This window comes from Lampetra fluviatilis, chromosome 38 (assembly GCF_964198595.1).
Source record: "Lampetra fluviatilis chromosome 38, kcLamFluv1.1, whole genome shotgun sequence".
Classification (NCBI taxonomy): Eukaryota; Metazoa; Chordata; class Hyperoartia; order Petromyzontiformes; family Petromyzontidae; genus Lampetra; species Lampetra fluviatilis.
In genome coordinates this window covers 6,716,782-6,732,771 of record NC_136312.1, presented here as the reverse complement: position 1 = coordinate 6,732,771, position 15,990 = coordinate 6,716,782, and the positions used below count along the sequence as shown (strand labels likewise).

At 46.9% G+C, this 15,990-nt stretch overlaps 1 protein-coding gene across 1 annotated transcript in view; it reads left to right on the top strand.

The window, feature by feature from the left end:
- Positions 1-2,988: 2,988 nt before the first annotated feature.
- Positions 2,989-15,990, top strand: part of WASHC1 (WASH complex subunit 1) — a 110,229-nt gene continuing 97,227 nt past the window's right edge. The window contains exons 1-2 of the mRNA XM_078874091.1: positions 2,989-3,139; positions 6,773-7,002. Of these exons, the coding sequence (XP_078730217.1) occupies positions 6,782-7,002 (221 nt within the window). The 5' untranslated portion in view covers positions 2,989-3,139; positions 6,773-6,781. The remainder of the gene's footprint in view (positions 3,140-6,772; positions 7,003-15,990) is intronic.

Here is a 15,990-nt window from a genome sequence, read left to right as displayed (position 1 = left end):
CCAACGGATGAAAGGATTTGAATTAATAACCTTCGGTTATGTGTTAATCAGCCGGATATACATTACAAATGCAAATTAATAGGGCCTATAATTTGACCATTTTAAAAATGATATTAGGGGTGTTACTATTATGTTTTAAAATAGTTTTTTATTATTATTATTATGTGTGTCTATATTACAGTCTCATTAATTTGTACCATCAGCATCGTAGATATGATTTAAACATATTGAAATTAAAAAGGGGGAACGAGAGAGAGAGGAGGAAAGGCATCACATGTATAGAATGTGAAGTCTGTAAAATTACGTGCGAAAATGAAAAGCGCAATACGAAAATTGCAAAATGGGGCATGCGTTCATTATGACATTTAGCCCGAATGGGATATGCAGAGCACGAATCTCAATCGCTAAGTGCTGCGCCGTTAGATCGGCGGAGCCTCTGCGCAGATGTTTAACGTGACCCCCTCCCAACCTCCCGAAGCACGTCCTCGTACTGGCCACACGTGACGGGAGTCAGCTTGCATAGTGAGCCGGCGCTCATGACCGTTGGGTCGATAATCGCATTTGACAGATGACACAAGTAACTGCGGCTGATGCAAACGTAGAAATTCATAGTTGTCGCGACAAAATCGCAGAAAATAGCTGACAGCATGAATGTATAAAGATTATATATATGGTGACCGTGCAGGCATGTTAAGGGCAGTTCAAGCTCTCTCTCTTCTCTATGCCGTTGTACTGCCATTGAACTAAGCGTCTGCGCAGATTCATTGTGTCAGAGTGGGTGACGTGTGTCAGGGGTAAGGATAATATATTTTTAAAATATATATATTTTTAAAAAAGCCTTTCTTTTCAATGTCGCCAAAAAATTGATGCACGTGTCTAAAAGCCTCGGAGCGGTGTAATTTTCACGAAAGCCTGTTCCACGTTATTACGAAATCCTTCATTGCATCTCGACGTACTCTCCGTGAGAGGCGGTCACTGCCTGGGGCGGCCTTTATCCAGCAGTAGATTGATTATGACTGATTATGACGTTCCCAATGATTCCCCTTCACACCAGAACAATCCAAAAGACGGTTCCGGTATTAGTATTGATGCGCCACATCCATTTCACTTAACTGGAACCTCTTATTCTATTCTCATGTAGGATTTCAGAATATTGGGCACAATGATATAGGATCGTTCGGGGTAGACGTACCGTGTACTGTCGTGTGAGTGCCACATGTTGAAAATCCGTACTCCAAGCCAGCCTAACAGAGTTCCAGAAAAAAATTGAATCATCATCACCATAAACAGAGTTTACAAATTCTAGATTTGAAGCTTTCGTGACTGCAAGGATTCATATTCTTAGGTTTTTTAGGTAAAGTCATGTAGGTAAAACATTAAAATTAATAAAAGTGCCACATGTTGAAAATCCCTACTCCAAGCCAGCCTAACAGAGTTTAAGAAAATAATCGAATCATCACCATCATCATCATAAACAGAGTTTACAAATGCCTCCCTTCTCAAATTCAATTTATGCATGAAGAGGTAGTCAGTCACTCTTTCCCCTCTGCTGCACCCACGGTCTGGAAGTGCTTTTCTTTCACTCGAGAATATATGACACGATGGGTTGGTTTGAATACTGAACGTTCAAATTGATGGGTGGCACGGCGGTGGAGTGATTACACCTGTGCCTCACAGAAAGAAAATCCTTGATTAGATTCCGGACTCAGGCGCCTGTGTGGAGTTTATATGTTCTCACCTTGATTTGTAATGGCTTTGCTCTGGGTTCCCCACTTTCCTCCAATACCTATGTAATGAGCGACTTCCACGACACGTCGTGTAAGAGGGTACTTCTTTATTACTTACACTGGGCACAACACAGGCCAATCAATACTTGTGCTTCCTCACACTGAGTATAACTCGAGGTATTAACACCTCTACTGGCTACACGCACAGCCGATCACTCGGCATGATCCCATCGCCCAAACTCGGCCACGCGGCTGGCTGGCGGCGTGACGATGACGGTGATGGAACCCACGCAGATCTTCCACGTGACTGGATGACGGAGAGAGATGTTGGTGAGCAGCGACACGCCAGGACCCAGGACCACACACACGAGCCCCGGCTCCGCTCCCCCTTATATCCCCCCAGGCGTGGCTAAGCCCCGCCTCCGGCCACGCCCCCTCGTGGAACCTTCGAGCAGGTTCCCGGAGAATCTCGGCTAGCCCCACCTGTGATCTTTGCCCCAGATACACCTCCCTGTCTGATTGGTTGTTACCGCTGTGGCCGGACCCGTGAATCCCTTCCCAGGCCCTGTCATGTCAGCAGGTGTGACCCTGTCATTACACCTACACATTTTTTTTTGCAATGTAATGACATTTTTGCCAAACATACCAATGCTGAAAAATTACCTGTAAATTACCCAACTGAGATTGCACACAGCAGCGGCACTGCCGCCAACTGTGAATCCTCCTGAAGGGGGGGGGGGGGTGGAGGGGGGTGAAGGGGGGTGGAGGGGGGTGGAGGGGGGTGGAGGGGGGTTGGAGGGGGGTGGATGAGGGGGTGGAGGGGGATGGAGGGGGATGGAGGGGGGTGGAGGGGGGTTGGAGGGGGGTGGAGGAGGGGGTGGAGGGGGATGGAGGAGGGGGTGGAGGAGGGGGTGGAGGGGGTTGGAGGAGGGGGTAGAGGGGGGGCGGAGGGGGGTGGAGGAGGGGGTGGAGGGGGGTGAAGGGGGGGGAGAATGTGGAGGGGGGGAGGAGGAGGGGGGGTGGAGGATGGGGGGTGGAGGAGGGGGGGTGTAGGAGGGGAGGGGGGGGTTGAGCGGTGACGTAACAACGTCACCAAAAAAACCGCCAGTCCAATGTCGTCACCGCGCATCAGGAGCGCGGTGACGTAACAGCACAGCAAAGCTCCCTAACGACGTCACGTCTCCGCCAACAAGTTACGAGATTTTGACGTCACCGCGAGGTTTCGCGTGCGTTTCTTCCCCCCCTCCGTCTCCTCCTCCTCCTCTGCCGTACGCGGAAGCGAGGGGACCCCGTCGCCTCTTCTCTCGCTGCGTGAACCTGGGCCCGTGTGTTTCTCACGAGTGGAGGCTGCCCCGAGGGGTTTGTCGGCTTGAGCTGCGGCGAGCGGCCGATTTCGTCTCTGCCCGTTCGAGGTGAGGCCGCAGCCGTCGCCATCCGCGAACCGCTTCGCGACAAATGTTGGTGTGTTGGTCAGAGGCGAGCCGAGCCGAGCCGCGGCCCCCCGGCCAAGCGAGCGTGGGAGGGTCACAATTCTAGCGTGCGTTCTGGAGGAGGAATCCGATGAGCTGTAAAGCTCTTGTTTGTCAGGGGTGGGAAGGTGGCGAACCGGGGCCGGTACGTAACGGCCACAAGCGGATTACGACAGCAGCACCATAGGGGGCTACAGAAGTAAACAAATCGATTAAAAATACATGGAAATAAAAGCAAACTGTGTTTGTTTGTTTTTAAAATCTTCGTACAAGCCAATGAGCTCATTGCGCAATACGGGGGGTGGGGGTGGTGGCGCTGTTTTAGCTGCTGCTGCTGCTGCTCGAGTCGTCTCGGAGTTTGTGTGAGCACTCGTCGATTCCCATTGATTGCGGAGTTCAATTACGAATCGTCGACGCATTAAATCCACTTGCGATGTAACGTCGGTCACTTTCGCCTTCATTGTTAATCACGACGCAATCTCGAGTCTAGAATCTCTCTCTAACCCCCGGTTCTCGGCTATCCGCGGTGCGCGAGGCCTGTTGCTCGAATCAGCTGATCGGCACGTGACCACCGATGACGTCATCACGTGAACTTCGCACGGGGTCACCGCGGGGTCACCAATGCGTTAACCTGCACTCACCGCCGACGTCATCACGGTGACCTTTTAGCACGGGGTCACCGCGGGGTCACCAATGCGTTAACCTCCACTCACCGCTGCCGTCATCACGGTGACCTTTTAGCACGGGGTCACCGCGGGGTCACCAATGCGTTAACCTCCACTCACCGCCGCCGTCATCACGGTGACCTTAGCACGGGGTCACCGCGGGGTCACCAATGCGTTAACCTGCACTTACCGCTGACGTCATCACTGCATTTCACTGTAGCACTGTATTAATGGCAGTGAATCGTGCACAAAAGAAATTCATGAAGCACCTAACTTCATGTCACTGTATCGCTGTATTTAACTCACCTTCGTTTAGTTCAAAATCACTGCTCTAATACTTTATTTTCTTCAGCTTTCGCTTGCTGGGGTTGTCATCAATTTGAATTCGATACAATGTCTGGAGACTCACAGAGAAATTTATATATTTTATCATAATTTAGAAGCAAAAATTTGACTTACCTTTTGTCTCGAGTGCTGAAGAAATAAATGAAGACACCAAATACTCTTTTTTGCTGCGTATAATAATTTATTTGATTAACTTTAAATAAAGAAACGTCATATTTGAAGCGACTTTGCGAAAAAAAAAATCTTTCTGCTCAAACTTCTTCCGCGTGAGTGTAAAAATCCACCCCCTCATGATTATTGTATTATTAATGAGGGGGGGGGGGGGTGGCATGTGGAGTGACGTCACGCACGTTACACACATTTCTGGGCTATTATAGTAGTAACTAGCTTCACTACCCGGCTTCGCCCGGGACTTGGATTCTTGTCTTGGATAAATTTCAAATTTCTTATTCCCTTATCTTTCACTGGAAATCCCTGAAAAAAATGTATGCTTGCAAGAAAGAAAAAAGCCGAAACACATCAATTTACCTAAATCGGATGTTTTCACTCGAGGATATTCAACCTTATAACCCACTTCTACGTCAGGTTGACTTTCGCTTAGAAATTCCAGACAGCATGAGCTGTGAAAATTTCATGACGCCAGAGCTCAGCGTTGGAGAGTTTTTGCTTCTTCACACAAACAAAAAAATGTAATTTCTGCTTTATAATGAAGATAGTGAAATTCATCCTACCAATGCACCTAAAGAAAACAAATTCGCGTTCGTCTGGCTCTTCCTGACTATCACCATACATCACCTGCTTTAATTCACGTTTCTCTCAGCACCCCCCCCCCCTACCAATCTGTGCAAAAGATTCACCACCTCTGCTCGAGTTCGAAAGACATCAAATGTTGTTTTGTGGGATCAAGGCTGAATAACAATTCCACACGAGTGGTTGAGGCAGCCAATGGTGCAGTGATGTGGATGAGTGAATTTGGGTTACAACGGGACACCACAACCCTCTCTGATGGTAAACACAGCAACAGCTTAAATCTACAGCTGGGCAGGGTGCATGGGGGAGGGTTACAATGTTCTTTTTTCCAGGGGTGTGTGATGCAGCATCTCCTTTGACCGTCCTCTCTTCCCCTTGCTCTCCCCCGCCCTCGCCTGCACAACAAATCCCTGATCTTTTTTCTGCCCGGCCGAGCTTAGCTCTCCAATGACGACTGCTGCCGTTTAATTTTCACTTGAAGCGCCCCCCGTGTCGGGCAGCGGGGAGAGCCGGACAGATTAAGGCAAACGCTGCAGCATTGTGTCCCTTTTTATTACACCGAGTGGAGCGACGCTGAAGTCTGCTCGTGCGGCCAACATGGCTGTTTAATAACAACGCGCCAAGGTGGAGAACGTGTGTATTGGGTGCAGCACGCAGTGTTACGGGTACAGGCAACCATATTCTCTCCGAGGTATTCGTTATCTCAGGCCCTCCTTTTGCCCGAGCCATTGAATAGTCATGCCCGATCATGTGACCATCTGAATTATCTCGTGCATAATACATTCATTCGCCTTCTTGGTTCTTTCGGTAAAGTCACGTAGAAGGGAAATAATAAAATAATTAAAATAAAACATAATAAAATAATTCTCACGACGTTTCGGCCACAACGCAAGCAGCCGTCCTCAGGTGAAGACCAGGTCTGTCGGGGAGACAGCGTCTGAATGAAACACCACCACGCTTGGAGCGTCTATTTAAGCTGGGTTAGAAGGGGGGAAGGGCGCCTTGACAAAATAATTTGCATATCAAGAGGAATTTAGCATATTTATGGGAAATGCAGGTATGTGATTAGTACTACTTGTACATGGCAAACAACGTATTATGTCATTGGGTTGTTTCTGCTGGAAGTAAAATGTAACGTGTAACATTTTATCGTGACGCGTTACTGGTTTGTTTTACATTCGCAAGTTAACTTTAAATATGTAATCATCGTCGTCATCATCGTGAGCCAAGATCTCTCCGCTGTTTGGTTGCTGGAGCATATTTGTCGGGGAGTAAGGGAGAGATGTGAGGAGGGAGTTGGGTGTTGACGAGTCCATGCAAGATCTTCAGGACGGCGAGTGAGATCTTGAAATTGATGTGGAATTTGATTGGGAGGCAGTTGAGGATTGAGGTATCGTGGTCACAGATTTAGGCTGCCGGTGAGGAATCTGACGGCATTTTGGATCATTTCGACGTTGGAGATGAGGGATTTTGTGAGGCCTTAGAGGAGAGAGGTCAGCAGATGGTGCAGTAATTTTAGCTGTGACGGTCCCACCTGATGACGGAGACTTGTGTTGCCTCCGACACGTCGTGATTTATTATTTTATTTTATTTCCATTATTACTTTTATTAACTTTTAATTTTATTTTTTACCTACGTGACTTTACCGAAGAAACCTAAGAGTGTGAATCCTTGCAGTCACGGAAGCTTCAAATCCGGAAAAAACTAACGAACGTTAGTTGGAAAGTGAAATTACAAAAAACAAGCAGGGGGGGGGGGGAGTGTCACCAATGGCTGCCGCGCGTATTTGCCCCTTTGACGGTGTTTCCCTTCCCAGGCGGTCATCATGGCGCAGCTCGGCGCGAGCGGCGGTGCTAGCGGGGAGGCGCGCGTGGCTCCGGCCGCGGCGCGCCAGTGGTGCGGTGGCGGCGGCGGCGACGGTGGCGGCGAGGCGCAAGTTTACCGCGTGCCGGTTGTGCAGCCCGACCTGCGACGGGAGGAGACGGTGCAGCACATCGCCGATGCGCTCGAGGCCCTGTCGCGCATCTCCATCGACATCTTCTCACGGTGAGCCGCGTCCGTCCGTCCGTCCGCCTGCCGTCTCCGTCAGCAATCCCGTTCGCCGGGGATGTAGTACTCTTTGGTTTTTTCGGTAAAGTCACGTGGGTGAAAAATTAATGAAAAACAACTCAATTATATCACGAAGTTTCGGAGGCAACTCAAGCTTCCGTCTTCAGGTGGAACCGTTACAGCCAAAATCCCTGTAATAAATGGTTTTAGTTTTACCTACGTGACTTTACCGAAAAACCAAAAGAGTATGAATCCGTGCAGTCACGAAAACTTCAAATCTAGAATTAATGCCGGGAATGTTGTTTCCTTTCGATATTAGGAAGCCGCTCGGGAGCTGTGCACCTTTAAATCATCTGGATTGAAAGCTTATTTTTTTCAAACTGATTTTTTCGTGTGTAGTTTGTTGTCCCTCCCCCCCCACCCCACACCTCCACTTATCACAGTTGGCTACGCACGGTGCGAAATAAGTTTGACGTACGTAGGTACAAACTGACGTTCTGTCTGCGAATGCGACACCCATCGATGTCTGCGTGCCCATTCACATGGCTGTCTTTCGATACATTCTTTGGGAATTCTGTCCATCGATCTCTCTGTTTGCCTGTCAATCCACCCAGTGGTCCATCCGTCCCACATTATTTCTATCCCTGTGACATACTCGTGGTCCGTTTCTCTGTCTATCCACTGACTGTGTCAGCTGTCCATCTGTATGACATTCTGTCCTTCAATTTGACATTTCGTCTGTCGCTTTCTCTGTCCATCCTCCTTTGCACGGCTATCTATGCGACATGCTGTCTACATAATAAAATAATAGGGGTTTTCCCCTTTTTTCTGGCAACAAAACTGAATCCTTTTTACACGGATTCATGTCTGCATTAACCACAATATTCGCAGTCAAAATGCAAAAAAACACACACCATGATAATATATGTGTAATGTAGTAACTCCACGGGAGACGACTTCACGGGTAACACACTCTTTATTTTATCAAACTTGGTTACAGGTGACTAACACCTACTTTGTATCTCGGGTGACAACACCCACTTAGCTACTTGGCGACTAACGCCCACTGAGCTACTCGGATGACCAACATCCACTTAGTACTCGGGTGACAAACACCCACTTAGCTACTTGGCGACTAACGCCCACTGAGTTACTCGGATGACCAACATCCACTTAGTACTCGGGTGACAAACACCTACTTAGCTACTTGGCGACTAACGCCCACTGAGCTACTCGGATGACCAACATCCTCTTAGCTACTTGGCGACTAACGCCACTGAGCTACTCGGATGACCAACATCCACTTAGTACTCGGGTGACAAACACCCACTTAGCTACTTGGCGACTAACGCCCACTGAGCTACTCGGATGACCAACATCCACTTAGCTACTCGGCGACTAACGCCACTGAGCTACTCGGCTTCACTAGGTCTTCAGCTCCGTCTTCGGGTCTTCAACTGGGTAACTCTCCCCGAGTGCTCTCGCGCGTCCCCCTTTATACCCCACCTGCGGACGTCGCTGCGAGCACCCACTTATTCGACCAATCGCCGGGCGCTGGCTACGATCCTCTTTTCCCACATCTCATCGTGCCTCACCACTCACTCCGCGCCGCCTCGTCATCTGTCACTCCCGGCGCGCGCGTCCACACCACGCCCACAACGCGTGCCCAACCCCGCACCCCGCGCCGCCCCGTGATCCATCACTGTCACAGTCGGCGCACGTCAATACCACCACTACATATGCATTGTCCTTGAAACTGATTGGTCCACACCAAGGGATGGCTTTCTTTTGAGCCTCGACCCAATTGGTGCTCGACCAGAGGACGCCAAAAGGCGTACAGCTCAAAGACAATGCACTACCAAAGTAACGAGGGCTCGGGGTGAGCATCTACATCATTAGACCTCCTTTGCCAGTACCAAAATATAATAATAGGGTTTTTCCCTATTATAAAAAAAAACTCTTATTATATTTTGGTACTGGCAAATGAGTTCTAATGATTCCGTCTGCATGTCTGTTAATTTATGCGCGTGCATTTGTTGCAATGTTTATCTGTCTTACCATCAAAATATCTGTCTGTTTATTTGTCTTTGTCCTTGTGTATGTCCATCTGCCTATCCATCTCTTGGCATGTAATGATTCATTGCTCAGGTTTTCCATCTTGGCAGCCATCAATCATTCAATCAATATATACAGTCGATCCTTCTCGACCATCCATCTCGTCCATTTATCCATTCAATCTATTCTCAATAAATCTTTGGGTGCAGCCACTCAACACCTTCCATCCACCCAGCCCGCTCGTTAACTTTAACTTCGGTTAATTGCTCCCAGCCTGTCTCTACTAAAAACCCATCCTTTGAATCCCATTTGTCCAATATTTTGGCAATTTGTATTTTTTTTTACTTCGAATCGGATGGGGGTAGGGGAGTATGCTGAGAAAATGGGGTTTATTTTGCACAGTGGACTTGGGTGTAAACAACAACAAAAAACAAGGCTGGCAGGTAATAAAAACAATGGACGCTAATAGGACAGGCAGTGGGCATGAACAGCGTGACACCGTCCGCGTTATTAAGAGAGCCGCGGACATCTCCTAAGGATGCAATTGAAATCAACAAGAAATGTAGCGAAAGCATAAACAAACGTGAAATGTTGCATCCGGGGAATGTTTCCGAGTGTTTGCGGATGGGGAGAAGTCACGTGAAATTGCTTGAATGGCTTGATTCCAAATGCAATGTATGTGGACAAAAGTCATAACCAAGTAATTCTAGATTTGAAGCTTTCGTGACTGCAAGGATTCATATTCTTAGGTTTTTTCGGTAAAGTCACGTAGGTAAAAAATTAAAATTAATAAAAGTAAAATAAAAATATAATAAAAATCACGACGTTTCGGAGGCAACACAAGCTTCCGTCTTCAGGTGGAACCGTCACAGCACGATAGCTGTATCAAGTAAGAGAAATTCCAAGAAAACAGTCCTTGTAGATATACTGGTTGAGAACCAAGGTTAACGGAAGGTAGTTGGTTTGTTTGTATGGAGTTGTGGAACACATCAAAACAATGTGGAAGTTTGAAACGAAACTATTTTTTTTTACTATTTTTATTTTACCAGATAAGGTCCATTGAGCTATACAGGCAGTCTTCTACTTACGATGGGGATGCGTTACGACGACCCCATCGTAAGTCGAAAATATCGCAAGTCGAAGATGGCCTAGCCTACCCAGGAGTCTTAAAGAATTGTGATAATTTAGCAAAACAGAGCAATTTACAGTACCGTACTGTGTAAACTATATACCGTATGTATTTATTTATTACAATACTGTATTGCACAGTAAAATGTCAAGTAAAAAAAACAAGGTAAATTCTTAGCCTACCTTTATGAACTGCAATTTTATAGAAAGTTTTTTCAGGAAACAATCCTATCTGCATCACAAAAGGCGGGAGATGCGTACATCCCGGCAGCGTCCCAACGTACAGCATCGTACCTCGTACGTTGCTGCGTTTGACTGCCGTGCGATATTAATAATATTTTACAATTTTTTGGTATCACTATCCGCATCGTAAGATCGAAATATCGTAAGTCGGACCATCGTAACTCGGGGACTATCTGTATAGCTATTTTTTTAGAAGCCACCCGGCCACAAATGATAACGTGACCAAGTGGTTTATTACGTGGAAATGTCTCGCAGCTAAACAATCTAAACGCACGTTTGTTCTAAATGTGCAGGGAAAAACCGGAGGACCCGGGGGAAAATCCACGCTGGCATGGGGAGCGAGACACGCAAAATCTTAATATACGGCAGGCGTCAGGGTTGGGATCGAACCCACGACCTCCTGTATACCAGGCGAGGTAGTTAACATCTCCTAGCCATCGTCATGATGATGAGAGAGAGAGACACCGTAAACTCCGAATATACAACAGCAGGCGTCAGGGTTGGGATCGAACCCGCGACCTCCTGTACACCAGGCGAGGAAGTTAACGCCTCGCCACCTTGGCGAGACATTAACTACCGTGTGCTGCAAGCCTTTAAGACTTACGCATTGAATGCTGGAGAAGGAACAAAAGCATTGACAATTACAGCAGGAGACGTTTAAAGCTTCATCCTGAACACGGGCATGAGATTTAATCCCTCGTATTGTTTGTGCCACTGTGGCTTTTATGACACCCACATCGATTATGTGTAGCCACTACAGTTAATGATATACATGAAGCGGTTTTTTTCTCCTGATCTCATTTCCATGACCAGTTTCATTGATGGGGTGGGGGGGTAATATTGTTTTGATGTTTGAGCTTTTCTTTGGAGTTGTCGAAAGTCTCATCGTATTCGTCAATATCGGTTCTTCGTCATATACGTGCACGTACGCATGTTTTAAAGGAATCGCTCAAAGCCACTTTCAACTGTGTTTTCCAATCAGGAGGCTCGTTTGTAAATACAGTAAAACCTTGGATTGCGAGTAACTCGGTCTGCGAGTGTTTTGCAAGACGAGTAAAAATTTTAAACAAATATTAGTTTGATAAACGAGCGAGGTCTTGCAACACGAGTAGTACGTGTATACGCTTTGTTTGCCGAGTGTCACGTGATCACCACTGATATACAAGTGCTTTGATATACGAGTGCTTTGGATTACAAACACGGAACGAATTATGCTCGCAATCCAAGGTTTTACTGTATGGGTGGTTTGTGTCTCCATGGTGTTGCATCGGTTGAATGACGACAACAGTATTTTACAGTGCCTTTGTCAAGCCACTGTTGGATGAAGGCCTTCCCACGCCATGACAGTTTTGATAGTTGTTTGACCATACTTCACCACTATGGTTGATTCGGGTCGGAGAACATTGGTTTCTATTTTTTTACTATATTTTATTTCACCAGGCAAGGCTCCACTGAGCTATACAGCTCTTTTTTTTCAGATGCGACCCGGCCACAAATGATAGCTCAACGAAGTGGCTTATCACGTGGACATTAATAGCAGCCAAATACTCTTAAGCGCACATTACTCAATGTGGGATGGAAAACACGGCGGGCCCGGAGGAAAATCGACGCGACCACGGGGAGAGAGAAATGCAAACTCCAAATATACAGCAGCAGGCGTCAGGGTCGGGATCGAACCCACGACCTCCTGCGTACCAGGCGATGGACGTGACATCTTGCCACAGCGGTTGCCCAGGGCCAGTTTCAATATCACTTGCCACTGATGTTGGCCACAATTGGGAATCAGATTTTATGTCTCCGGGCTCATGGTGCAGCGCGCCAACCACTGTGCCACGACTCCACCGCCAGCATTCAATCTTCCTCCCACGCTGCGGTCTCTGTCAACGAAGCTACGAAGCCAAACCGTACAGAACCTCGTCACGGCTGCTTCGGAGATGATTTATAAACGGGGCCCCCCGCATCAGTCGGACAGAATCCGTCATCATCTTGGCTCTCTGTTACCAATTAACGATATACCACCTCTTTCCCCTTTAGCAGTCAGCCACCACTTAGGTTGCACATTTCCGTATAATTACTCGCAATTACAGCCCACGCGGCGGCTTTAGCGGGCGGGCAAGTGTCTGGTGCAACGAGCGAGAGAGCGCCCCGTGCCTGTCAAAAATTGGCTAGCGTAGGTGGCAGCTCGCCGTGACGGTCGTCGGTAGTTGTGACGACGACGACGACGACGATGACGACGACTTGATCGCGTCGACCGCCGCGCCGCTTCCAACAACAACAACCGAACAGCGACAGGAATCCTCGTGAGATTTCCCAAACACCCAACCCCGCATTGATCACGGTAATTATGTAATGGTTACCTCGAGGAGCAAATGCGTCGGTGATTAATGCGGCCGATTAAGATTTAATGTCTCGCCCCTTAATGACGTTGTTGATAGATTGGGTTTGTTTATTTCTAATTTTTGTTTTAAGACATTTGCCTTTCCGCGATGTTCGTTAGTACCTAATGGACTCCCTGGCGTGAAGAGTTTTTTCACGGCAGGGAAAAAAAGTGTAATTCGAACGATATCGACCGCCCACCCCCCCTGACGTATATCGTGCATGCAATTCACAAATGTACGATCATTACCTTTCGCAGAATAATTCATAGCCAACTAAAATTGCGAGCAAGTAATTTTCACGCAAAACGAGAGCTAGAAAGCGTATGTCTTCTTCCCGAACGTGTTTCTAAAGTGTGTTCAGTCGATCATCGGTTATCCGGCACCTCGCGATTAATAAGGCTGCCAACATTATCCGGCGGTCTCGGTGCTGATCCGTCGAAACCGGCAAGTCCGCTGCGGTCCGGCGATCGGTACCATGTGCGTGACAAAAAATGCAGTTATGTGTGATTTTAGTGTCAAATATTACATACAGTAAATTATACACTACATACAACAGAAACAATGAAAATACTGCACGCGTATACATCACCCATGCACCACATTTACGGGAGAATAAACACGATAACTTTTGACAATAGGGTATTTATTTTTGTCTTTATATGTTTATTGATGCCAATTTCACATGGTAAACATTAAAAACACACGAAAAAATTTCCCCAAAAAAACCTTAAACGTAATGTTTTGCAAGAATGCGCAAAAGTAAGCTGTCTACATAAACAAAGACCTTAATCTGTACGTCTCAAAAACCTCCAGGGTACTTCCCGACAAGGTAGAAAGCTGAAATTTGGTACATGTGTACTAGTAACTTCAGAGACACTAATAGTAGGAGGCACACACGTTTATTCTCTACGTCCACAGTACAGGGGACAACTTCAACGTTGTTTTGATGTGTTCCACAACTCCAAACAAACAAACCAACTACCTTCTGTCAACCTTGGTTCTCAACCAGTATATCTACAAGGACTGTTTTCTTGGAATTTCTCTTACTTGATACAGCTATCGTGCTGTGATGGTTCCACCTGAAGACGGAAGTGTGCCGGCTTTCCGGACAGCCGGCACACTGCCTGACCCACAACGCCGAGGAGGTGAAGACTTGCGCAGATGACAGGTTCCATTCCAAACGACAGCCCCGACTCAGCGTCGGGGCCTCCCTTTTATCCTCCCCAGCGTCGCCTGGCTCCGCCCTCGGCCACGCCCCCTTCTGGAACCCCACGTGTCCCCTCTGTCACCTTTACCCTATATCAGAGGTCGCAAACGGGTTTTGATTCCTTACCCGTACCCGTACCCGGCCGCACCAGGGTCGCAAACGGGTACCCGTAGCCGGCCGGGTACGGGTAGCCGGGTATCGGGTAGGGTACGGGTATCGGGTACCCGCTTGCGACCTCTGTCCTACATCTCTTACCCCCGCCTATCACGTGCCCTGCTGGCAGAACGGGCTACTACACCCACAATACCGCTCTCTGTCAGTAACCAGCGCTAAGCGCCCCAGTGACCCATTCTATGTCACTAGACATAGGTAGCTTTTAGGACACAAACAACAGCACAAATGTGAAAATCCAAATTTTTTTTGTTTTAAGGCCCCCAAATATCGAATGTAAGTACCCCATGAACATGTGTGTGCCTGGTGTTATTCAGAAACCGTTCAAAATATAACATTGCGTTTTTTTTCCGTTTAATAGAGCGTATAACGGCAAATAAAATTAAAGCTAGAACCATCGTTCTATCTTTTATTGTTTTTTAAATATTTCGGAATAAAGCAGTTTTGAATTAAGAAAATAAGCATTTTATAATGTTGAAATCGCAATAATTCGAAAACAGCAAAAGATAAGAGCTTCCCCTCATAGACTATTGAGTTGATAATTTTTTGTTCTTTGTAATAAAAAAACTACGGAATATTTAAATTGAGCGGTTTCTGATGGGTATATCTTTAAATATAACAAGTTTAATGAAGTCGTCAACATTTTTGAGTAGTAGTTAGTGTTTGAGTGTAGATATGAATTGAACAAAATAAAATAATGTCGGGTTCATTATTACATCTATTGACAACTTTTGCCTGACGAAGACAGGCTTCATGAACTAGTTTTAATTTTAAATAACGATTTAGTGATTTCCGGCGTTTTTGAAAATCCAGTGCCCCCTTTCCCCTCCGAAGCCTCTGGATAATCCATGATCTGCTGTGTACATATATATATGAATTGCATGTAAACAAAGACAGATTACTCCCATATAGTCCTTGACGGACTGTTTTGGGCAACAGCTGTTAGCGCCTTTGTCTTGTCAATGTGAAGGTTAGGCACAGTACCAGGTACTCATTGAAGGCCCAGTCGACCTAGGGGAGTCCCAGGACCAGTTCAGATTATTTGCCGCTGATTTTGGCCACGAGTCGGAATCGAACTCGGGTTTCCGGGTCCGCAACGCGTTGTGCCGAAACGCTACACCGCCGATCCCCACTGCATGTGAAACACTCATATACAAAGTCAAAGATTCTCTCCGTATAGCCTATAACAGGCTTTTACACCATTGGAACCTCATTTGCCAGAAGAAAAAATATGATAATTGGTTTTTTACCCTTTTATCTGGCAACAAAACTGACACCTTTTTTAACAAGGAGTCATGTTTGCATAGACCACAATGCCTGCAGTCATAATGCAAACAAAAAACATAACTCTGATAATGTATGCATTGTCCTTGAAGTTGATTGGTCCACACCCGAGACAGCTTTCCTTAGAGCCTAGTCTCACATGGTGTTGGACCTGGTCCAACACCATCAGAGTTATGTTTTTTGTTTGCATTATGACTGCAGGTATTGTGGTCTATGCAAACATGACTCCTTGCAAAAAAGGTGTCGGTTTTGTTGCCAGATAAAAGGGTAAAAAACCAATTATCCTATAACAGGCTGTTGGGGAAAATGCTGTTTGTGAGCATCTATGAAGGCCGGTGCGGCACGAGAGGGGGTGGGTGGACAGGACTACGCCTGGCCGCCTTTGTCTTCCCAGTCTTGATGTTTACACACTGCCCCAGATACTAATTTAAGGCCGAGTCGACTTAGGGGAGGTCCAGAACCAGTTCAGATATTTGTCACCGATGTTGTCCGTGATACGGGAATCGAACTCTCGTCCCC